At 40.5% G+C, this 25,407-nt stretch overlaps 1 protein-coding gene across 4 annotated transcripts in view; it reads right to left on the reverse strand.

The window, feature by feature from the left end:
- The window catches only part of MIPOL1 (mirror-image polydactyly 1), a 182,224-nt gene that overhangs the window by 92,159 nt on the left and 64,658 nt on the right, over positions 1-25,407 (reverse strand). For all 4 annotated transcript variants that reach the window (XM_033143194.1, XM_033143178.1, XM_033143187.1 and 1 more), the window contains 3 exons: positions 19,541-19,670; positions 16,635-16,668; positions 16,203-16,373 (listed from right to left, as the gene is read on the reverse strand). In XM_033143194.1, the coding sequence (XP_032999085.1) occupies positions 16,203-16,373; positions 16,635-16,668; positions 19,541-19,670 (335 nt within the window). The remainder of the gene's footprint in view (positions 1-16,202; positions 16,374-16,634; positions 16,669-19,540; positions 19,671-25,407) is intronic.

A 25,407-nucleotide genomic window follows, 5' to 3' on the forward strand; every position in this document is an offset into this window, starting at 1 on the left:
TCTCCCCTCCCAATTGTTATGGGGTTTCCCTCAACTCAATGGAGCAGATTTGGGGATGGAGTTGTAGGGGACATGCAGGGAAAGGAGAGGGGAGGGAGAGGAAGTTGTACTGCCCAAGTGGAAATCCTTGTATGAACGTGATAACACTGTTGGATACAACCTCTTGTCAACTGATGAAAACATCAGCAGGATTGTAATAATAGCTGTAATGTAGAAAATACTATGGATAAAATGGAGATATAAAATTTGGATGATGAAATAATATGCAGTTGAAAAGGTTCATAATAGGACCCATGGAGGGAAAGGTGGGAAGTCTGGAGATTTGGAGAAATCTCTAAATATGGATATGTATTTTGTATTGTTATAACTCTGCACTTGTAAAATCAAATAAAATTTATTTCAAAAAAAAACTAACAAAAACATACATTAAAACCAGTGTTTGTTTAAATAAATAAATAAATCTAAAAGGATAAAACATCGTCTTTGTACCCAGGTTGGGAGCAAGCTACATAAAGTAATGTACATGTATAAAGGAATTTCAGAATTGTAAAATAGTTAAGAAATTTAGTTTGCAGTCCTCTGTACACTCAGGCCTAATTCAGTTCTTCCTTCCATTTTCTCTGCTTGGGGAGTATTCTGGGGTTGGGCAGGGGAGAGAAGAGGCAGAGCATCTGCTTTGCTTGCAGAATGCCTCAAATTCAATCCGTCATCTCCAGGTATGTCTGGGAATTTCTTGAGGCTGAAACCCTGGAGACACATGTTCAACCAGGCGACCGCCATCGACAGGTAGACCGCCGGGGTGCTCCTGTGGTTGATTGCGGGAGTAAAGGAAGTGATTGCTGCCACCTCTGGGAAAGCTGGGCACTCCCCCCCCAAAAGCTCAACAACTCTGGCCACTCCCGCCTAAAAAAATCCAGTGGGACTCAAGACTAAACCTGTGTACGACGAGGCCACAGGTGAAGGTGACAAATTATGTTTACTAATAGTGGGATTACTCAACAGGAAGCATTTATCCAGTGCACTGAGCAGCTGATTCCAAAGCTTGTTTTTATCTATGATCGTTCAAGCTTATTTTTAAATTTATTTTAATAGTGTTTGTCCTACTTTTTTCTTTTTTTAAAATCAAAACTGAAACTCAGTTGACATGTTGGAATAAAACTCCATGTTCCAGACAAAGGTGGTTTAACAGATTTCAAAACTGTTTTATTATTCTGTTCTTCTCTTTATTTTCTTTTGAAAGATCTGCACATGAGGACAGTTTCCTATCCAAAGATTCCTCAAAGAAAGCAAGCAGCTTTCACTGTGATTTTTTAAAAAATAAAAAACACACAGTCTCCCCCTTGTCCCAAATTCATCATGATTGCTTGAGAGGCAAATATCTCACCACTTGGATGCTACACAACTCCTTCCTTTGCAGACAAAAATAATATCAAACTCTTCCAGTCAAAACACAAACCAACCTTTGGTGTCAATGTGAGTTATGTACTCTGAGCAGCAGATGTTTGGAAACACTTGTATTTATCTAAATTGATTTTATCCTTTTCTTTTCCATTTAAAAGAATTAGTTTCTTCTTCCACTAAATGATCGTCTAGATAGATTTATTTAATTATGCCATAATTCTGAATTATTATTTTTTTCTTTTTTAAAAACTGTGAAGTCTTTCCTCTACACTTCTGGCAAGCGGTCAACAAGAGTGTTTAACTGATTATTTTTACAATGCCCAGCCGTTTTAAACCTCCTGGATTTCAGAAGAGTGAAAAAAAGCAAGAAAGAAAAAGAGCTTTGGTAGAGGTCAGACCCCAGGAACATCTGCATTTTTAGGAAAAAAATTATTTGATTAGGAAAAGAAACATTTAACATTTCAACTTAGGGGGAAAATGCAATGCGACTCTAACATCTTGCCAATCAGAAGCCATAAAAGGTTTGATTAAACACTACTTGTCTCACTGCTGTAATCCAGTCTGAGCTTGAAGCTGTCATGAACTCAAAGATAACTTTGTATATTTGCCTTGCTCCTAATAAATATCACTTTATGCATAACAGGAAGAAATGTGGAATGCAAAATTTTGTTAAACCACGTCGGGGTGTGGGTGTGTGTGATTTCAGATGCAACTCTTGAGGAGCACAAATCCCACTCAATTTAATTTGATTTGCATGAAGGTTACTGGAGCTTATGATCTTATTAGGGCACTTTTAGGCAAAGCGCTACTAAATAAAGCTACCATGGAACAATAAGTACATTAGGAACCAAACTGAAACAAACAATGCATGCTGTTATCATTATTTATGAAATTTGTATACTGCCCTTCACCCATAGATCTCAAGGCAGTTCACAGCATATGACTATCAATCATATCTCCTCTGACTTGCCCAATGTTTTTTTGAAATTTAATTTTGTGATGGCAGTTGGCAGATCTGTTGAGGAAGGGCATTGGGAGAGCATGTGGTTTGCATGCTGCAATTTCAAGGTTCAATCCCAGGTAAGGCTGGAAAGACTCCTGAAGAGCTAGTCAGCACGAACATGTCACCAGTATTTAGAGACCTTAGAAGTAACTAGTGCAATCTAAACAAAACAAAAAATAAAAAAATCCTTCCAGTAGCACCTTAGAGACCAACTAAGTTTGTTCTTGATATGAGCTTTCGTGTGCATGCACACTTCTTCAGATATACTGAAACAGAAGTCACCAGACCCTATATATAGTGAGAGGGTGGAGATGGGTATTACTCAGAAGGGTGTGCATGCACATGAAAGCTCATACCAAGAACAAACTTAGTTGGTCTCTAAGGTGCTACTGGAAGGATTTTTTTTTTTGAATTTTTTATTTTTGTTTTGTTTTGACTATGGCAGACCAACACGGCTACCTACCTGCAACTAGTCCAATCTAAGATACACGGGAGTCATTTCTGATGGGAGAAAAACAAGGACCACCATTTCAGGTGTCCTGCTTTTGTAATTTATTGGATTAATTTATTACCAGTTGTCCTACAAAGTTCTGTGGACTGACAGGGATGTACACAACAGTCCCTCATAAGCAATCAACACCCAATGACTCTCAGGCAAATGTCTGAGGAAGATGAGAATCATGCTCACAGAATAAGCCATTCCTATTCAGCAGACACAGTTTTGTACCTGTGCACCAGATTTCCTGCTGCGTACATACCTAAGTTCACTGACATACCTAAATATACTGAAGTCAGTATATTTCACTTCCTTACGCTGAATCAATAGTTATGGTACTTGAAAAAGAAGGATATTTCTGGAAAACCATGAGAATATGAATTGCCACCATGAAATTTTGGAGTGGCGAAAACTACTTGGTTGGAGTAGATAACACATTTGTGCATTTTTTCATTTATTCAATTTTTAAAAAGACCTTGCCGCCCCCCCCCCCGATTTTTCTTGGCCTTCTCTCCTATTTCTAGGAAACTTCTTTCAGCAGAACAAAATTCTAATTGCTTTTTAATCTGGATCAGACATTTGTGTGCGATTCCACACTAGACTTAAAAAATTAATTTACTCATGCTGCAGGATTTATTTATTTATTTTAAAATGTGCCATATATAAATAAGAGGCTTCTGTTTTACACAGAGGCTCGATTATTCATTCAATTTTCTAATTTCATGCCTCTTATTCCAATAAATTATTTATAAACAAAGCATGTAAGATGATAAATAGTACTCAAGGTAGTAGATTAGTATGCTCAAGCACACTTTACAAACCTGAGATAATGCACCTTTGTCCAGTTGTTCAAACAATAGGCACCCACTGCAGTACAATGGGCTTAAAAAGGTTCAGAGTGCTGATTTGTACATGCCAGAACTATGAATGTCCCCAACAATTCCTATTAGTGAAGCACACAAAGATGGTTCGTTCATTTCCCGCAAACAACTAGATGAGTACAAGTCGTCGGCTGGTAAAGGATCTCGCTTGACAAAGGCCAAGGTTCTAACGACAGTGGAATTTGATCAACGAATTATTTTGTGTATGGCTCGGGCATTTGGAAATAAAAAATGGCAATAGTACCACTATTACTTTTATTTAGTTATTTACAACAATTGCAACAGCACAAACTTCAACACCGTCCCTCTGAGGGTGCTGCATTGCTCATATTTGATCTTCACCGCAATTTCAACGTAGAGCACAGAGAAGCCCTGAACAATAAAGATTGCTAGGAAAAGTGAGTGCCCCCAACTGGGCATGGTGTGGCCAGATCCTGTATCTTGAGTCAGAAGCCAGCAGAACCTGCAAGTGAGGGGAAGGCAGTGTAGGGGTGTGTGTGTCTGTTGAACACTTAGGAAGTCATGCGCCAACTCAGGGTGACCCAATCTGGTGCCCTCCAGGTTTTTCTGGACTACAGCTGGTTGTCCAACTTCCCCAATCCCTGCCAACCTCACGCAGCATGGACATGAGATGGTATGAGATGATTAGGAGTTGTAGTCCAACAAATGGGAGCCACCAGGCTGACTACCTCAGAACAGTGTACTGCTTTTTCTGTAATTTAGAGCAAACATTTTTTGTCCAATGATTCCTCAGCAGTGAAATAAAAGAAACTTCAATTATTGCAGAAGAAGCAGTGAACAGAGGAAGCCTTTTTGCATAACTGTAACTCTTGCTTGGTTGAATGCCACCAATTTAAGTTGACAGACAGGAAAACAAAATTCTGTAAACAAACTGTCATTCTAATGAGCTGGTTTTCAAATAAGCTTCAATGGATTTTCTTGAAATCCATATGCAAACAAGAATACAGTATTGCCTAAATGTTAAGTTGGCAGTTATAACACAAAAGGACAGGAATGCTTCTTGTCCTTTGCAAAATACCGACACATTAGTTCAAGAAACAAATATTGTGGATCACTGTGCCATAGTCACTACCAAATCATTTATTAATCTTTTCGTTCAGTTATTACTTTTCCAGATCAGGAGTTTGCAGGTGACTTCATATTTGTTTGCCTTTTTTACATACAGTATCAAACTCTCAGGTGAGTTGTAAACTGCTTAAGTATCTCTTTTTGCTGGCCTTGTTGTATAATGCGTACTCTTTACATTCTTACAAAAGGCCTTTATGGTAGATTGGCTGCAAGAAACGGAAAATTTAAGAAAATTTAATGGAAAAGCTGAAATAATATAAATAATATAAATTAAATGCTTTACAAGAAAATGCTGTTAGGCTAGGAATGTGTAATCTTTCTAATGACCTATTTTAAGACCCTGAATTCAGGGTCTGTCATTATACACCAAGGAGATATAAATATTTCTCAATCACTGTCAATGTCTAGCAGATCCAGAGCTAAGCATGTTTACTGAGAAAGAGGTAAAGTCCTCTGAGCAGAATCCAGCAGAAATTTCTTCAAAGGGATTCCTGCTACTCCCTGAAGTCACTATAACCAGCCTGTCACTAGAGCCTAGGATTGGAGGAACTTTCAAAACAGAATTTCAGGGGTTACTGGAGGTGGGTGGTGGGTGGGTGGATTCAGCTAAAATTGGCTTACCTCCTACAATTAGCAGACATTCCTGCTCAACCAAAAGTCATTGTGCTTTCACAAGAACTTGTCGTTCAGTCGTGTCCAACTCTTTGTGACCCCATGGACCAGAGCATGCCAGGCATGCCTATCTTTCACTGCCTCCCGCAGTTTGGCCAAACTCATGCTAGTAGCTTCGAGAACACTGTCCAACCATCTCATCCTCTGTTGTCCCCTTCTCCTTGTGCCCTCCATCTTTCCCAACATCAGGGTCTTTTCCAGGGAGTCTTTTCTTCTCATGAGGTGGCCAAAGTACTGGAGCCTCAACTTCAGGATCTGTCCTTCCAGTGAGCACTCAGGGCTGATTTCTTTAAGGATGGATAAGTTTGATCTTTTTGCAGTCCATGAGACTCTCAAGAGTCTCCCTCCAGCACCATAATTCAAAAGCATCAATTCTTTGGCGATCAGCCTTCTTTATGATCCAGCTCTCACTTCCATACATTACTACTGGGAAAACCATAGCTTTAACTATACGGACCTTTGTTGAAGGCAAGGTGATGTCTCTGCTTTTTAAGATGCTGTCTAGGTTTGTCATTGCTTTCCTCCCAAGAAGCAGGCGTCTTTTAATTTCGTGCATGCTGTCACCATCTGCAGTGATCATGGAGCCCAAGGAAGTAAAATCTCTCACTGCCTCCATTTCTTCCCCTTCTATTTGCCAGGAGGTGATGGGACCAGTGCACCAACTGGATAAAGTCCAATGATTTCAACAAGGTTTACTCCCAATGTATATGTGAACGGGAGTGCAGTCTAATTTGTTAGGCTGTCTCAGCACGAAGACTGACTCCGAATAACCGTAGGACCACAAGGTTCTACCCACCCATGGGAGCTTTGCACTTACGTTGCTCAACACAGCAGCTTCCTCACTCTTAAGGCACATGGGAAACCTATTCTGGAAGCAAGGAGAGTTTTAAAGTAGGGTGTGACATGAGATGGAGGGCTCCCATTCAAAGGAAAAGAAAAATAATCCACTTTTAGCTGCTCAGATGCTAGCTTGAGTGATTTACTCCTATTGCACCTGCAAGTTTAATGGCAGCAAATTTATTTATTTTAACCAAAAACTTACACAGATGAGGATTCTAAAAGAAAAAGAGGACACAATTAACTATTATAGGTAGTTTTCATCTCAACGTTGACAATACGGTTGCATTTTGAAAAGTATAAATTTGTATGTAATACATAACACCAGTGCTTTTTTCCCTAGGGGTACATATACCCCTAAACATTTTGTGAATCTTTGTACTTTTGTCAATTTCCTGTATTTCTTTTTCCAAATTTGAACTATAAAATGGTGATTTTCTTGAGTCAAAATGAGAGTACCCCTAAACATTTTTTAAGGAAAAAAGCACTGCGTAACACACATAAACACACACACATACACGTAATAAAGAACTTAATAATAAAAATTAATATCCTTTTACTTATTTGGACTTGAGGAAATCAGAAATGTAGTGGGAAAAGCCCCCTCAGGTATAGGTATCACTTCCTCATTATTAAATGGCTTTCAACACATTTCCTCTTATGATGTCACTCTGTACAGAATGCAACAAAAAAGCAAAACTGGAAGATATAAAACAAAGAGTCATTCAGCTGCATGATCCATTAACAAGCACAATGAGGAAATGTTCATGGGGAACTGTCCTTGCGAGTATGATTTCTCCACCTATTTTAAATGAGGAAAGAAAAAAGGGGGATTCTCCAAAAATGTTTTTTTTTTCACTCCTCAATTAACCAGTGAGTCAACTGGTGGAGTCCAGTGGAGTCTTTACTGAATCTTTTCACATACAAGAAGTGAATTGTGTGTGCATTGAGGAAGCGTACAAAACTTTCAAAGATTTCAATGGCGATTCATTATTATGCAATCTTCACTGCTTGATGGATTTGTCATTGATTCAAATTGCAGGTTGTTCTGTATGAGCAGAGGTACTTCCACTTAAGTAAATGGGAAGATCAGTTGCACAGTTGAACTATGAATGGGCATTGGAACTCCTGCATGCACAAGGAGCTGAATCAGAAAACAGCAGCATTCCCCAACCGGGTGTCCTCCCAGTATGTTGGACTACAAATCCAGTCAGCCCAAGCCTGCACTGCCTAAAGTCAGGGATGATGGGAATTGTAGTCCAAAATATATGGTGGGGATCAGGTTAGGGAAGTCTGAAATAGAAAAAACACACCAGATTTTCTTTTTTAGAAACAACAATAAAACATATATGCTTTGAGCTATAACATTACATGTATATTATTGCTAAACATATTGAGCTTTTAAAAAACAATATATGTTACTGAAGCAAGCTACCAGTAATACATAACCATTATGTTTCCTCTCGGGGTGCTAACGTTAAATATTTAAATTCATTCCAAAAAGTGGTTAGGGAGTCTGATCTGTATGAACTTAGAGCTTAGCACTATGATAGAAGAGTCAAACAGCAATTAATCTAACAAGCTCTCATGCAAATTTAGGGACATTACCTAGAGTCATGTTCAAAAGGGGAGCGGCCCTTAAGTATTAGAAAGAAGATGAATCTTCCACGTTAAAAATTAATTAATCTTTGTAATTAAAGATAGGTTTAATTGTGCCCTCAGCTACCAGGCAGCCATGGATTTTGTAAATTCTACACAACACCCTTGTTTAAACAAGCACAACAGGTGATTTTACAATACAAATAATAGACATTCCAGGGCAGAGATGTGGCACAAAATGGAAGATTCATTAAAATGTGCCAACTGCTTATTCATGCATACATATTTCTTTTTACCTTTAAAATCTAGCAGAGTAAGGAAGAGAAAACCTTATGGGATTCTAGATCATCATTGCCAATATTCTTTCATCTTATGAATATAAGTCAGACTTATTCTGAAGTATGACTGGTCATTTGAGCCACATAGTTTGCAAAGAAAGTTTTAAGGCTACTGTATGATGGAATAACTTTATAGAATATAATCTGAATTACTTCAGTTGAGATCCTAGATCCTACCAGGGGTAGTTCTGTTTGAGCCAAGAAGACACACTCTGATTAGTCCATCCTGTTTTATTTGTGTCCATATTGACTTCTTCTAATACAATGTAAATATTTTTTATTTCAGTGCTATTCATATCAATACTGCATTTCATTGGCATAATCGCAGTGCTATAAGTAAGTTAGATATAGGTTCATAAGATAATAAATATAGTATACAATTAATGTATTTTGTGGTTTTGATATTGTAATTTTATGTTGTGAACTGCCCTGAAATCTATGGGTATAGGGCGGCATACAAATCAACAACAACAACAATAATGTTGCTCATCACATTATTCTGCACATTTTCTTGAAAGAAATACTGATGTTGCAATTTTTTCTAGGTCATGGATGGGAGACAGGAACCAGCAAGAATCCAACTCCTCTAGGTTATATTGGATCCATCATGGACTATGTGAGCTAAGTTAGTTTGAAAGACAGGGACTGTCCAAAAGTTACTCAAAGGTTTCCCACAGGCATCTGGTTGGCCACAGTGAGAACAGGATGCTGGACTAGAAGGGCCATTGGCCTGATCTAGCAGCTCTTCATATGTACTCCAGAGGGCTTCATGGCTGAGTGGGGATTTGAAGACTGATCTCCACAGCTGTAGCCTGAAACTCTCATGCAGGGGTAGCCAATATCATACCCTCAGTATGTTGCGGACCTCAACAACAATCAACCTGAGGCACGGACATTATGGCACAGGATTATGGAAATTGTAGTCTGCAACATCTGAAGGGCACCTTGTTGGCTATTCCTGCTCTGACCACCACAATGTGCTGGCTCCCAAGACTACCCTTTCAAATGTTGAGTTTTAACAACACAAGGTTGATGTTTCATTTAAAAAAAAAATCACAAATCATTTCAGAGAACAGTAATGCAGCATTCTGGGTGGGACACAAAGATTCCTAAATGCAGATGAGGCAAACTTTTTCTTTTCTTTTTTACCCTTTTGCATCCAACAACTTTCTTAAAAGGGGGGAAAAATCACCTTGCTGTACCTCACAGGTGTAGTTCTTACATGAGAAATGTTTGCTTGCCTGTGGCAAGAATGCTTGAATGCTTTCTGCATCGCAAAAGGAAAGGAAAAAAAAAAGGAGAGAGTGATTTCAGTGCTTCCATTTGGTAAACTGAAGTGCAGAAAAGGCTGCTCTAAAGCAGACTCGTGAGGCCTATTGATGCTTACTGATTTATCAACGACTAGCTGGAATCAATAAAGATGGGCAGTCAAGTGTGCTGCTTCTAAATCTTTGTGCTCCCGGCTATTGAACAGCAGCGAGCTCTGTGCCAAGTGGTGCCACGAACAGAAGAAACGGCCTTTGGCTCGTTTCAGATGAGCAATTGGGCGCATGCCAATTTTTTTCTTGAACAGTCATAAGCATGTTCCTGCAGAGCAGGATGTGATCAAACTATTCAGAGCCGGAAAACCAGGTTTGCTTGCCAATTACGTTATTGCTTCAGTGCCGAGTATTAAACAGACAGTGCCACACTGGCCATAAAATGATTCCTTTTTTCTCTCTCTCTTCAACAGCAATGAATTCTACATCCTTGGCCCTTTTGCGAGACTGTACCCATAATTACAGCTATAAAAGGCAGAGAGAACAGAAATCACACCCAGCGTTCAAAGCCCCTCTTGCAACTTAAAAATAGCTACTTCCCTGCCCCCAAACATATAAGAGAAAACTCACTGTCCCTTCCTCAGTTACCTAGTTTCGGCTGCCAAGCCTCTCTCATGCTAAACATTCCTGTCCAGAAGGTGTAAATGGCAAAGGTCCAGCAGCAGCTCTGAGATATTTCATCATACTGCCCACTACTGGCAATACTTTTATTAAGAACCCAAGCTGTTAACATTAACATTTAATTAGAGCCGAAATGCTCAGATTCCACTGCTCAACAGAAGGAAAATATGCTAATGGCAAGTTGAGGATATTTCCGTACAAAGACGTCCACATTCATGCACCTACACACCCAAACCTGCTGAACAGAGCCACCAACAAAGTATATTAATTACAAATCTGGGTCAAATGTCATGTCCAATAACGGTTTATGATGATGGGAAGGAACCTGGCCTTCCCCTAGGTTTGGACACTCCTTGTATGGTTGCAAATGTATGGTTGCAAATGTTCAAAAGCTTTTGCCTCCATTTTTGATAAATCATAGCTCCTTGTATCACCCAGACCCAACAAATTGTGATTAATCTTAACTATAGTTTGCTTTGTTTGAATCAAGCCAACTTCAAAGTGTGGACTATAAAGCTGGTTTGATTCAAACAAACCATGGTTAAAATTAGCTGCAGTTTAGGGTTTAGGCAATGCTGAACTGTGATTTTGTCTAGACACAACCTGGCATAAATCATGGTTTAGTATGATGTCTGAATGAAGGCTCTGTCCCCCATTCATGTACAAACTGTTTTCTCTGCAAAGAGAAGTGATTCTTTTTTTAAAAAAAAAAATCCCTATCTCTTGGCTAACAAATATAATCTTGGAAAATGAGAGTAAATGGTTGGTAGGTTTTCCTCTCTGAAGGGGCCAAGAGTTAGAAGAAAGACTGCTGTCAATGTTTAGTTATGCTTTAGTTGTTTGTTTTTTATTCACTTGAAAATACATACGAAAAGTAGTATCAAATATTTGAGTTTATACCATTTTATTTGTTTTCGCACAGAGAAAAAGTAGTTTGCATATTTGCTCAGCAATCTAGTGAATGATCTCAGATTATACACACATGTACCATTCAACCCAGTGGGGATAATGCCTATCGCTCTGTTAAGACAATGTGCTCACATATATCTGGGACTCTTGTCAGAATTTTCACTACCATCAAGAAAACACAAGCAGAGCGAAGTTTGAAGGAAAATCTAATTAAAAACCCTTAAATGCATAGCCACATGTTTATTATAGGTTAATTAAAAACTTAACGGCATTATATAACAATGTGATGCCATACTATACCTGAAAGGCTAGTTCAAATACAGACAGTAAAGTATAACTGTTTGCTCACAGAAGACATACAAGTTGTATTACTATACAATACAGCAACTATTAATTTCATTGCCTGCTGAACCCAAACTAATGTTAAAGCTGCATTACTTCCAAGGTTACACGGGGCCTAGAACTGAGCAGAAGGCGCCAATAGTAGCCACATGGAGGTAGCCTCTGTTATAAATCCTTTGATCCACAGTAGGCTTCCTTGGCTACAGGTTCTAGTACAAACTTGTAATAGCTTTAACCTATACTAAGTGACTCAATAGCCATTTCCTGGTCAGGGTAAATCACTCAATAGGACTTATCCAGTACATGCAAGAAAACAGTAAGTACAGCTGGTTTCCAAATAAGGGAAGGGTGTGTGTGTGTGTGGGGGGGGGGTTATAGCTGAATAACCCATGAAGAGCTACCAGGGGTCAAGAAACTATTGAATAATAAAATGCATTTTTATTTAAACATGCTGCACTGTGTAGGAACATGAGACTCACATGAAAGTCATTGCAGGTTTTCAGCTTGTGCATTACCTATTTCCAGATTACAGGCTGGACTGGGCTACACCTGTGCCTGCATCTATCCCATACGCCTGGTAGGAAGAAAGAGCACACCTTGCCTACCAACCTTCCTAGTGTACTGGCCCCACCTCCACTGTCATTAGATGCACAAGTGACAAAACTATTCAAGAGTTAATAGGACCTATGCGCGTAAAACCCAACTCAGAGAGTCTCATTCTGCATGGCCGATATTTCATGTAAAATCCAGGAATGAACTGCGACAAGCATCCTGAGATGGCAGGCTTGTCAGACTCTCATACGCCACCAGCTATATGGGATGGATATGAAAAAGGCACCATCCAATCTGACCCTAAATCAGATACTTATGCTTATAACTAGAAGAGGCTTTCACATAGCGTCCGTAATCCAACCTTCTCTAAACCTCCACAATGCTTATGCTTTCACAGGCAATGGTCGCCTATTTATCTGGTTTAAAAAACAACAACAACCAAACAGTATAGATGGGATTCAACTTTGGTCCAGTCTCATGAATTATTGTGAAAATCTTATTTCTTGTGCAGTGTGAATGGAGAAGCATTATTTTGTAAATTCAGTTCCTAAATGAAAACAAAACGAAAACCCAGACCAAGAACAGAAATATTTTCCTGCAGTTAAGGGTAACGATCCACCAATAACTCAGCCAGTTCACAACCATTCGTCTCAATGTCAGCACAATGAAGGATCAGCGACAGCTTAATCCTTTCCTTATGTCAAGATGAGAATCCTTCTTTTTATTCACTTTGCAGGTCAGTTGTGAGACAGCATTAAAGCAAAGTAGCTAAAAATTATTATACAGCACACTCTCTAAAGAGCAACCAGAGAATAAATGGTGTGTGTGCAGGGAAGAGATATAGATAAACAATCTAATAGTGAAATTCTGACAGGTCTGATGCAATAAAAGTTATCATTGGCAGGCACTGCTACCACTGAGAAGTCCATAAAAATGCATTGCACTTAAGTGTAATGCGTATCAGGTAGAACAGTACTGCCTGGAATCAAATATTTGGAGTGCAGTATACTTAAGATAAAAAAGGCATTTATGGCCTGCACTATCTCCTTGAAACTTCCAGTGTGCTATACTGACAAATGTACAAATCAGGTGGCAGGAGAACAGTGCCAAGAAAACGCTCTGGATTAATGGCCTTTGCTATTAAGACTGTATTTAATATTTTGGACTGTGTCTTTCAGCTCAAAAGAGATTCACAATTCGCATTCACAGTTGAGAATCTAAGTTGCTTAAGACCTAGTAGTCAGATACATCTTGTTGGAAAGCATATGGTGACCAGAAAGGCTGAACAAACCAAAGCTGTCACCAACCAAATATAGCAATCCCCTCTTCTCGGGTGGTCATCTTCTCTCTTACTTTTAGTGGTCTGCATTAAAAAATACAGCGTGTAAAAAGCAGTTCAAAACAAAAGATTCTACTGCATTCTCAGAGGCAAATCATTCTGCAATTTAAGTTATAAGTATATTCTGATGGATGAACGGGACTAGAAGAACAGAAAGCAACTACTAACACATTTCATTTTCAAGCATTAAGTGAAAATGTGGATCACAGTAGCAGTAAGTCTTCAGAGAATTCAAAACAACACAAGAATCCAAAAGATACATGGAGGGGTATTGCTGGTTTTCTCCCACATATCTGTCCCTGCAAAGGTATACCTGACCCTCATCAGGGGCTCCTTGCCGAGGCTACAACCAAGTTCAACAGCATCTCCCCACCTACTCAATGAGCAGAAGTATCTTCAACTCACAGAGTGCATCGTAGATTCTTTGGATCCAAGAAAGATACTGGATCAGACCAAAGTCAATATTCTTTATCCACTTAGTGGCCAGCCAAGTATCTCTGAAAGCTTACAAGCAAGATATGAAGACTAAGGTTACCCCCACCTAACTATCAGACTATACTGGCTGCGTTCAGAAATCATGTTAAACTATGGTTTAGTAAGGCATGAATAACCGGGAAGACAAGTTGAAAACCTTTCCCTTCCATTTTTAATCACAGCCTGGAATTTCATCTAGACCCAGAACTCTAGTTAGCATTAACTACATTTAACATAAAAAGCCAGCTTTAAATAAAACCCCAAACCCATGATTTTAAACTCGTTGGCTGGAAACTAACCATTGTTAATGTTATCTACAATTTGTTAGGGTTGGAAGACATGATAAATCAGTTAGCTAAAAAGGTGGATGCAAAAGTTTCAGAACTCTTCTTCCTGGCTAGAAGTACATAAGCCAAGGAGGAGGACAAGGTTGTTCAAAGTTCATCAAACCGTAGCTTTGTGTATGTCCAAATGCAGTCACTATCTCTGAACATGAGGATTCCATCATGTAACAATCAAAAACAGTCCCCAATACAGCTGATAAAGTCTAATACCCATCACATCCTGTGGTAATGAGCCTATAAGTTAATTAGGCATTTTATGAAGTATTTATTTTTCTCTACCTTGAAAGACTGTCTATGACTTGCAACAGATGATTTTAGGTTCCCAGAGAGAATCATTTTGGTCTATTCTTCCTCAGTCACTCCAGGCCCTCAAAAACCTGTTCTGGGGGGTTGGGGGACCCCATCTGGATCATTGGGAGGTTGGGGGAGTTGCAAAAGCAGAAAATTGCTTCCACACCCTTCCTTCAGTGGGAGCCTTTGCCCTGTGGATTTCTGATGAGATATTTACTGAGAACTTCTGTAGATGCCACAGGCACCACACTACTAGGCTTTAGTAGATGCCTCATTTCAGAGAAGAGATTTCTCAGCAATTGTGTGTAGTCCTTTCTCCTGTCCATAATTCTTCTCCTTGGGGCTTTGCGAATCATAGCCGTCATCCTCTGTGATTCTCATATGCCCCTGTCCTGTTCCAGTGTTGCCAATCTTTCTTTCTCAGTGCATCCTCCTTCCCACACCAATTCACCAGTGCAAGCCCCAGTGGTCCCATCACATCATTTCCTTCCAATCAGATTGCAAGATGATGTTCTTCAGGAGGGCTTGGGTTTGGCCCGGCCAGCTGTTGCACACCATAGTCCCTCTTCCCTGTTGGCAATTTCTGGAATAGCCAAGCCCAGCCCCACCAGCCCCCAAAACTGAGAATATCCTGCAAACAGAGGACTGGATCCAGAGATCCTGTGTGTGGCGTTCTACTCAAAAGAATGCAGGCACTGTTTGTCTATTCTCTCTTCTCCTGCACCCCCATGTGCCCTGTAAACCTGATCCTTGAAAGTCAGAGAACCCTCTTAAACAGCATGGGAAGTTGCATAGGAAGTGGTTGGTGAAATCAATGAAAACCGTCTCCCCTCCCACGTCCGTGAGCCTCTGATGAATCACCACTAGTTCTTCCGTAAATGGAAGCCTTTCAAATTGTGGAATAGTTGCTCTGAATCCAACTCTAGCTATATCCTGGCGCCACTGCCCCATAGGATCCTGTGACAAACCATTTCACCTCTATGCCTCATAAAATTAATGTGAAATATTCATGATGCATCAGTGATGAGTGCCCTGTCCATCCCATTTCACACTGGAATGGAGGGAATCACAGGCAAATAGGCCCCATTCTTCAGTAAAGCAACATTGGGGGTGGAGGTGGGGGTGGGGGAGAGAATGACAAATGTCTTTACCTTGCTGATTCACATTTATACCATGATCTCCTCTAAAAGCCAAGTCTCTCCCAACAGTATTTGAACCTAAGCTCCTTTCCTCATGTAATGTATTTATACATTCACTTTCACACATACAGTTGTGGTTTTTTAGTCCCCTTCATCTCAGTCTGTATTTCTTTACACTTTTCTATGTTAAATGTCATTTTATCCCTTAAAATTTCCCACCTCAACTTCCCATCTTGGATTTTAATCTTAGCTTCCTGTGTGATCAAAGTTTCTGTTTCCCCTATTTTTTCCTTACCATCTTTCTCTAATTATCTCATGCGTTGTTTTTCTGAACAGTGGCTTAGAAAAGAATAGGACATCTCCTTTTTATATTATTCTTATTTCACTGCACTGTGACAACAATAATTTCCTAGTGTGGTTTTCAGCACAAGGAAGTTTTCTCTTAAGAAGTTAAAACCTTAAAACAGGAAAGCAATTCCATTTTTCCCGGCCGTGAAGAGAAGGGGGTGAGTGGGTATCTGCCGACAAATCCTTTTATAAAATAATGTGGACTTACTTGAGCCAAGGCAGCATCTCGCTCTTCTATCACTGCATTCATTTCTTCAGCTATTATTTTCTTTTTCCGTTCCTGGGTCCTGTATATTCGATCGACAATTTCAGCTCCACTCCTCCATATCGCCATCCCGGTGTCTGCATTGTTTATTCTGTTCAGTAATTCCTGTAATGTCTACCAACAGCATTTTATGTTAGTCAGACATGAAGTTTTAATATATTTTATTTAATATGGGGTTTTAATTAATAGGCACATGTGAATTGTAAATTGACTGAGTGAAGTTATTGAATTTTCATACTGCAGCAAAGATGTACATTATTAGTGTGTCAATTCTTCTTTCCCCCCCACATCTTAGTTCCTGAAACCCACTCAATTGAACTTAAGCCTCTAAGATATAAGACTGACATCAAGAAATCTCCTCAGAGAATGGCTTACCATGTCATTTTCTTCAGGGTTAATATTTTCTAGCCTAGGAAAAAGGGGACACAGAAAGCCTGATCAGTAGCATTTCCTTAGTGCAGCAAAATGAGTTCGCTTTTTAAATCTTTAGAACCTCAAGTAATTTCATTCTACTAGTCTTTAGAGTCAACCATGACACGGAACATATTAAAGTGCCACCGGCTCGATTCCATCTTTCAATAATACTCCATATCTTCAGGTACCGACTTCAGAATGTTAAGTTATTAATGTTTACTGCTATATATGACTACAAGGATCAATTGTTCATATGTGCTTAGATGAAGAAAGTTCCCCAGCGACAGGAGCACAGATGCTCTTATTTATTTATTTATTTATTTATTTATTTATTTATTTATTTCTGGACCCACAACTTTCACCAGAAATTTATATATTTTAATTTTGCTTAGTGCACCCCCCCGAAAAAAACAATAACAATAAAAGAAAGCAAACACCAGCACTCCAATCCTAAACATATTTACTTGCAAGTAAGTCTCACTGCCTTTAATGGCACTTACTTCCAAGTAGGTTTGTGTAGGATTGCAGCCCAAAGCGATGGAAAGGCGGATGTGGTTGCCTTACTATGTTTTCTGCTTCTCAGCGGGTCAGAAAATAAGGAAGAACTTTATTTTTAAAACTCTTTCAGCCCAGCTGAAATGTGTATGTAAAGCTAAGCCATTGAAGGTCTCTGTCCATCAATTCTTGAACAGCCCCACTTTTACCGAAAAATTGTTGTTAGTAGATTTACAGCTCTGTCAAGAACATTCTGCATAGCTGCAGACAGAAAACTAATGAGTTTGCACTAACTGGATCCCACCCCATTTTAACAAGACAAATGCTGGAATTAAGTAATAACACAGTTAAACAGGTTATACAAGACTCACTCTCTTTCTCTCTCCACATTGTTAATTTGATTGAACCAGCTTTTCACACAATGTAATGAACCCACTTTTTTATATAAAAGGGATAAATATAAATAACCTCTAAAAATCAATTTACATGTGTTACCAGGATAGTTTAAAAAAAGAAAAGAAAAAAGCCAATGTACAAAAAGTTTGCAGTTTGCCCCTTTATCTGCCTCTGAAGAAGATCTCTGAATGCTGTATATGGGCTCCTGTTGTCCATTCAATTTTTGATTGACTTTGGAGCTGGAACACATTTAGCAGAAATTACAGCAGGAGCCAATACAAAGCTGTGATTGTATAACCACTAATAGAAACGATACTGATGGTTTGATGTACTACCTGCAACAGCTCCATCTTTTGCATTTTGTTTATGCAGTAGAACAAAACAAGCATAGAGCATCATATCCAACTAAGTCATACACTGAGTAAACCCACTGAAATAAATTGATGTAAATTAGGCCCTTAAGTTCATCGGTAGAGTGAATTTTTGAAGCATGACTCAGTTGGGTATGGTCCATAGAAATAATTCTATTTTAAAGTAATATAAGAAATGCTTTTGCAATGCAGAAGGTGCAGGGAGAAGAGGGACACATGCTTTGATTACTACTCCTTAATAAGCAGATGGGTTTTGCTTTTTCCTGATGAAAATCCTTAGTTTCCTGATGAAAACTGGCCTTAAAGGTTTGATTGATTTTCTATATAGGGAAACTTCAGACCGACAGCCTTGTAGTCCAAGCACTGGACCCTTGCATGAAATGTCACACTTCCTTGATTTATTGCTGAATAAAATCGATACTGGACTTTTCTCTCTATATCCATGGTGATTCACCTTGTTTTCTGCCTCGGAAGCAAAACTGTGACCTGAAATCAATAATTAAAACTGCAACAAATAAAGCCAATGGCCTGTTCAAGACTATCTCCCAGTGTAGTAAAAAATAAAACTCTCGTTGATGCGCTAATAACAGGAGCACCCAACTTTTAAGAGAGCCGGCCAGTGGGCCACTTCACAAGCTGCTCCTCCTCCAACCCCCATGAGGGCCTCTGAGCTGCTACCTCACTAATCTAGGAAACCTGTCATATGGTTGCCAAGAAACTGGCAAGTACTTCCTCCTGTCTCCCAGATACAGGATTCAGGGTGGGATGCAACTAACAAGCTCCTCAGACGTTTCCTCTTGTGCAATGCGGCCTCCCCCCCCACTCCGCCCTGATATTGGGGGAGGGGGGAAGAGGTCAGGAGACTGCCCAGTACAGCATGCAGGTGTGTGTGTGTGTGTCGTTCTTTCTTGTTAGCCAAAATGCTTGCCTTGACTGAATTATTACCTTAGTGTGATGCTGAATTTCTCCCTAGTTTGTATCAGGAAACAGATATACCAGGCATGGATATACCTCAGGCATAGGCAAACTCGGCCCTTCAGGTGTTTTGAGACTAGAGTTCCCATCATCCCTGACCACTGGTCCTGTTTGCTAGGGATGATGGGAGTTGTAGTCCCAAAACATCTGGAGGGCTGAGTTTGCCTATGCCTGAGGTATACCGTATTTTTCTGTGCATAAGATGCTCCCTTGTATAAGACGCCCCCTACTTTTGGGGATCCCAAACCCCGAAAATGGGCATATGCACTATCGTGTATAAGACGCCCCCAGATTTTAAACCTTATTTTAAAGTAAAAAAAACCACCCTAGTCTTATACATGGAAAAGTACGGTATATAGCACTAATGAAGACTTGGTGGGCTAGTAATAAGGTATAAGACTATAGCTGTAGTAAGTCAACAATCTTTGCCTCCAAGGCTGACAAGACCTGCGGTGGCCAAGGATAAGAGGCTGAAGAAGTAGATGGGGGGCGGGGAGAGTGAGAAAGAGTGCATTCAAACACGCATGTTTGTCACGTGGAAAAAAGGAGTCAGATCCAGCAGAGTTCTTGCCCAAGTCATTTGATCAAGTAGCAGCAAGTTTTACATATGGCAGCCAATTGCGTACGTACGTTTCAAAAGATTGTTCCAAGAGTTTCATTCGTTTACATGCATCCTCTCTCTCTTCGCTGGGAAGCTTCAGCCTAGCCATGACAGCCTCATCACGCTCTCGCTGTGCACAATGAATCTCTTCTACTAGAGCTACAATAAAGCAAGAGTTTTAAACATGTAAGTAGGACAGAAACAAACATGCAGGTTTTACCTTTTTGTTTGTGTGTGTGTGTCCTGTGATTCCTTGAACATACTGAAAACAAGGTGCATTTTTCACTAATTTGGAGCAAGCTTGTAATCGTCCAGACTAATGGCTTTTCACTCCACACAGCTAAATCCAGTGCTTTTTTTCTTTAAAAAATGTTTAGGGGTACTCTCATTTTCCTACTCGAAATACTGCCCCTCAATGAAATACTGCCCCTCACAAAATGTTTAGGGATATGTGTACCCCTGCGTCCCCCCAGAAAAAAAGCACTGGCTAAATCTGGTGCCTAATCTAATCTATCTATCTATCTATCTATCTATCTATCTTATTTACTTATTTATTTATTTATTTATTTATTTATACAATTCATACACCTTTTAATTACATCTGTCTCTAAGCAGTGTATAAGTAACTCAATAAAACAAGATAAAAGTAAGTTAAAACTATGGGATCAGAATTCAGTGAAAATGCCTTGCTAAAATAAAATTAAAAAACTCTTCAGTTGGTGAAAGATGTTTAACAGGGAAGGGGGTGCCTTTCTGACCCACAACTGGAACCGATTTCCATAAATTTCCAAATGTTCATCTGGACAAAATTTAATTTTCCAAATTAATTTTACTAACCCGTGGACACAATTCAGAAAGTCTAGGCTACTGGCCTTCATCTGTCTGATCTAAGGTGAGCTGAAACAGTAGCACTACCAACCATACAAATACCTTTATTTTATTTCAAAAATAAAATTTTGCAAAAAGCCTCCAAGCGAATGAAACAATAACATCACCAGGGGAAAGAGTCAAAAGCAACTGTTTAAAACATTTAACAAAAAATAAATAAATTAAAATGCACAATGAAACAAAATCAGATTAAAACACACACCAACATTCTACACATCTGGGCAGGCAAACAAAAAGCGTTTCTGGCCGGCGCCAAAAAGAATACGGTGAAGCCGCCTGCCTTATGTCAACAGGCAGGGAGTTGTAAAATGTAGGTGCTGCCACATTAAAGATCAATTTCTTACAAATGTGGAAGGGCTAGGATGTGGCACCTGTAATAATGCCAGTTCTTCAGATCAAAGTGGTTGAGAGGGCATACATGGGGTAAGGCTGTTTCATAGGTAAACTGATCTCAAGTTGCTAAGGGATATATATATGATTAAGATATGGGTTCCCAAATATATGTTTGAGTTAACAGTGTGTCCCGGGTCTGAAAAGGCTGGAGATTATTGCTGTAGGCCTGTCTAGAGGACTGAGACACCCAAATGAAGTGTGTTTATTTTTTTAAGCACATGCTGCGTCCTTCTTGCTGTCAAACAAGACATGCCGCTGCTACCAACACCACTCTCTCCACCCCGTCATTTATTTCTCCTAACAACTGGAAAGAGAAGATGCGAGAAGATGCCTTCTGTGAGCTCATTGCACTAAATTTCTCTACTCCTGTTGCACTTCTATGGGCTGATTTTGGAGGCGTGAACAGTAACTATGATGGTATAATACTGTATGCTGAATCAAAAAACAAAGCAACACAAGACCACAGGCAAATATTTTCAGCATTCAAGTTGCAACACAGGGGTTTTTGATTTACTGGTATAGTACTGTATGGCAGGGGTCAGCAAAATTTTTCAGCAGGGGGCCGGTCCACTGTCCCTCAGACCTTGTCGGGGGCCAGACTATATTTTGATTGCTTGATTTATTGTTACAGTTCTCAACCAGCACACACATATATACATAAAAACAATCCAAAATACATTCTAAAATATAGACTATAAATATAAACTTTAAACTTTAAAATTTTTAGATAAAAAAAAGATATCACTACATTAAAGGGTGGGCTACAGCTGATTATAGCACTGGTTCGTCTTTAGCTCAGTCCTGAAGTTATATGGGTACTGCTAACTAGATCGGACCGAATTTTTATGGCTCTAGCACAGAACTTGGCGACCTTTGCTGTCACATTAGCATTAGCATCCGAAAGAAGCCACTCTATATAGTAATTGTCTATATAGTATAGTATATAGTATATTTTGAAGGGGGGGGAAATGAACGAATTCCTATGTCCCCACAAATAACCCAGAGATGCATTTTAAATAAAAGGACACATTCTCCTCATGTAAAAACACGCTGATTCACGGACCGTCCACAGGCTGGATTAAGAAGGCGATTGGGCCGGATCCGGCCCCCGGGCCTTAGTTTGCCTACCCATGCTGTATGGGCTTTGAGGACATGTATGTAAGAGATGTGGACCTGCTTCTCAATGGTGGTGCCCACACATCCCACCCCAGATTGGCATTTAGCTTCAAGAGTGGCTTTTATGTGGCAGAAAGGGCAAAGGTGTTCCTTTAAAAAAAGAAAAATCTGAAAGTGAACAGAGTAAAGGAATGATTTAGGTTATGGGTTAATATCTACTGTAACATTTGCACCCTCACCAAACATTTGCCACTGAAACTTAGTTGGTCTCTAAGGTGCTACTGGAAGGAATTTTTTTATTTTTTATTTTGTTTTGACTATGGCAGACCAACACGGCTACCTACCTGTAACTGGAAACATGTAAATGGGTGTGTGTGCCTGTAACATCATTTTATTTAACAAATCTGTACGTCCTAAAAGCACATTAGACTATTTTTCCTCTCCAAACATTATCCAAGCAGTTTCTACTGATTTCAGAGCAAGGGTTGTTAGTGCTCATTTTTATACCCACAACAACATAGGTAACTGGCTGATGAGCAACACTAGATGTGTTCCAGCATTACACTGTCAACCTGATTCTTGAACCGACCTGGGACAATGGATAAAAGCACAGGACTTGGGAGGAGAGATGCCATTTCAAATCCATGCAGGTCACTAATCACTATCAGCCTAACCTATCTCATACAAATGTGGTGGTAAGAAAACACCTGCCATTGTGATCTCACTGGAGAAAGATGGAATGCAAAATGTAACAGATAAGTAAGTTCCCTCCATGCAAGCGCTATGGCTAAGACTCAAAACTTACGTTGCCATGCCACTCAGCACTGGTAAGACCACACACAGAATACTTTATTCACTTTGGAGCACTAAGTTCAAGGACTCTGACAAGCTGGAGAGTCACTGAGATAAAGGGTCTAGAAGTCAAATCATAAAAGGGTAGGCAAAAATAAATTAGGTATGTTAAGCCTAGGCAGAGGGAAGCAGTGAGTATATTAAAAAGAGTATCACTAAGAAGAGGGGCAAGCTGTTGAGTCCATGCACTGGAGACCAAGCAAAATCTAAAACCTGGTTTTACATTACAGAGATGCTGATTTAAGTCTAGTATCGGAAAAAGTAAATAGAAGTATGGACTTCAGTGTTAAGAAACCTGTTCACAGCTCGGAGCACCGAATGGGACAGGATAGCTCAGGGGTCTGCAACCTTTAAGACACAAAGAGCCACTTGGACCCGTTTCCAAAGGAAAAAACAACAACTGGGAGCCGCAAAACCATTGCGACATTTAAAACAAATATAACGCTGCATATATTGTTTCTTACCTTAATGCAATAATAATAAATAACATATAGGAGCCAATGCAAAGTATAATTAGTAAAAACAACAAGAATAAGTTCTTACTTTTTTGCATTGACTCAGGGGCGTACCCAGGATCAAAACTGGGGGGGGGGAGCCATGGTCGTTCAGGTTGTGACATTTCAGCACGGAAAGGTGAATGAAACCAAAATTTTAGGGAAATTATATATAATTATAGCAGTGCTTTATTACAGTAGTTATTACAATTATTTGCTTGGTTTTTTAAATTTTTTATTCTAGTTACATGTCTTATACCAGGGGTGGCCAACTCCCAAGAAACTGTGATATACTTTCAGCAGTGATCTACCCCCGTTTTTGGGGGTTCAGCTCAAAGTTGTTTGGGGGGTGTGTGGTGGGTGGGAGAGAGGGCTTCCCCCTCTAAGATAGGTTGGCAAGCGAACTAATAAAGAAAGAAAAAGGGGGGTGGGAATGGAAAAGTGGGGTGGAAAAATATAAATTGGGGGTGGGGTGGGGAGGATATCTATTAAAAATATGTAGTAGTTTAAAAAATAAAAATAAAGGGGGGAAATCTTTTTCTTCTTTTTCCTTTTTTTGAAAAAAAAGGGGGAAGAGAAAAGAAAAAGGGGGGATAGAGGGAGAAAAGGGTAATAATAAAAATTCAAATAGAGTGGCTGCAGCAGCTGTGGGGGGTGTTTGTTTGTTTTTCGTTTGTTTGTTTGTTTAAAAAATGGGATTTCTCCCCTTGGATTAAAAAAGGAGGGGAGGAAGAAAAAGAGAGGGGGGTGGGAGAGCAAGGCAAAAAGCAAAAAAGCAAAAAACAGGTTTTTTGGGGGGGAAATCGCACCAGGCACTGCAGCGCGGCGGCCTCGGGGCTCCGGGCCCCCGAGCCGCCCTTGGGGCCGTCGTTGAGCATGTACACCGCCCGCAGCGAGCGCTGGCGAAGCACCGGTTGGCGGAGGTTTCAGAAGCAGCCCGGACGTTTTCGCCGCCACCCCCCCAAAGCAGCTCTACTTCATCCTGTCGCCGACCATCACCGCCCTCCCGTCATGGCGACGCCAGGCCCGCCTGCTCCGCCCTCCGCGCGGCCGCTTTGAAAAGGATTCCGCCCGACAGGGGCCGCTCCAATCATCGCCGCCGCCACCACCTCCCGCCGCCTTTATTATCCCGACTCTTCTCTCTCTCTCTCTCTCTCTCTCTCTCTCTCTCTCTCTCTCGATAACTCGCAAAGCCCAGCTCCTTCTTCTCCCCGCCCTAACGCCACCCTCATTGGCACGTTCCCCTCAAACAGGAACAGGCATCCCGGCGGCTCATTGGCCGGACAAAGCGTCGCTCTCCCGTGCCCGCCTCCCGCCTTCATCCTCAGTGGCTACCTCGGCGGTAAGGCCCCGGCTCCGAGCCTATGCGCCAAGACGGGCGATCTGTCCTGCCAATCGGCACGCCGAGGTGGTAAAAGCTCAGCCCTCCCCACACGCTTATTGGTGTGAAGAAGTCGCTTCCTCTCTCTGGGAGTGGTCAAGGTGGACATCAATCTTGGGTCTGTCCTCGGGAACCCCGAGAGGGCTGAGAAAGACCGCCCAGCTGTTCAACGTTGATGCGGATTATTCATGGTTTTTTTGCCCCCCCTTTTTTGCCGATAACCATTTAATTATTATTGAAAGGGCATTGAAAGGGGGCATGCCGGAGCCGCGGGAGACCTGTCAGAGAGCCGCATGCGGCTCCGGAGCCGCAGGTTGCTGACCCCCGGGATAGCTTACCGAAGACACAAGAAGTGATCACAAAGACCACAGTTTCAATGGAGCTGCCTCAGCAAACCTTTTGTACATGTGAATCAGTTCCTTTAAATCAGGGGCATTGCGAACTTTCGGCGAAAGCCGGCATCATTTTCATTAATTTTATTTATTTGATGCATTAATAAAACCACTCCACGGCATGAAGTTGCCGAAGCAATGCACAATATAAAAATAGAATAAAGCACAGAAGCACAACCTCTGGAAAAATAAAATCACTTCAGCAAACTCCAAAAACTGTAAAATCCCAGCCCTGCCCAGAGCCAGTTTAAGGGGGTGCAAGGGGCACATGTGGGGGGGGGGAGGGAGGGGGGAAAGGCCCCATTGCACTAGAAGAAGTCCTTGTGCGGACTTCTGCTTGTGAGTCCCATTAGTTGAATCCAACCCTTTAAAACCCTTTC

The sequence above is a fragment of the Lacerta agilis genome, chromosome 1 (assembly GCF_009819535.1).
Source record: "Lacerta agilis isolate rLacAgi1 chromosome 1, rLacAgi1.pri, whole genome shotgun sequence".
Classification (NCBI taxonomy): Eukaryota; Metazoa; Chordata; class Lepidosauria; order Squamata; family Lacertidae; genus Lacerta; species Lacerta agilis.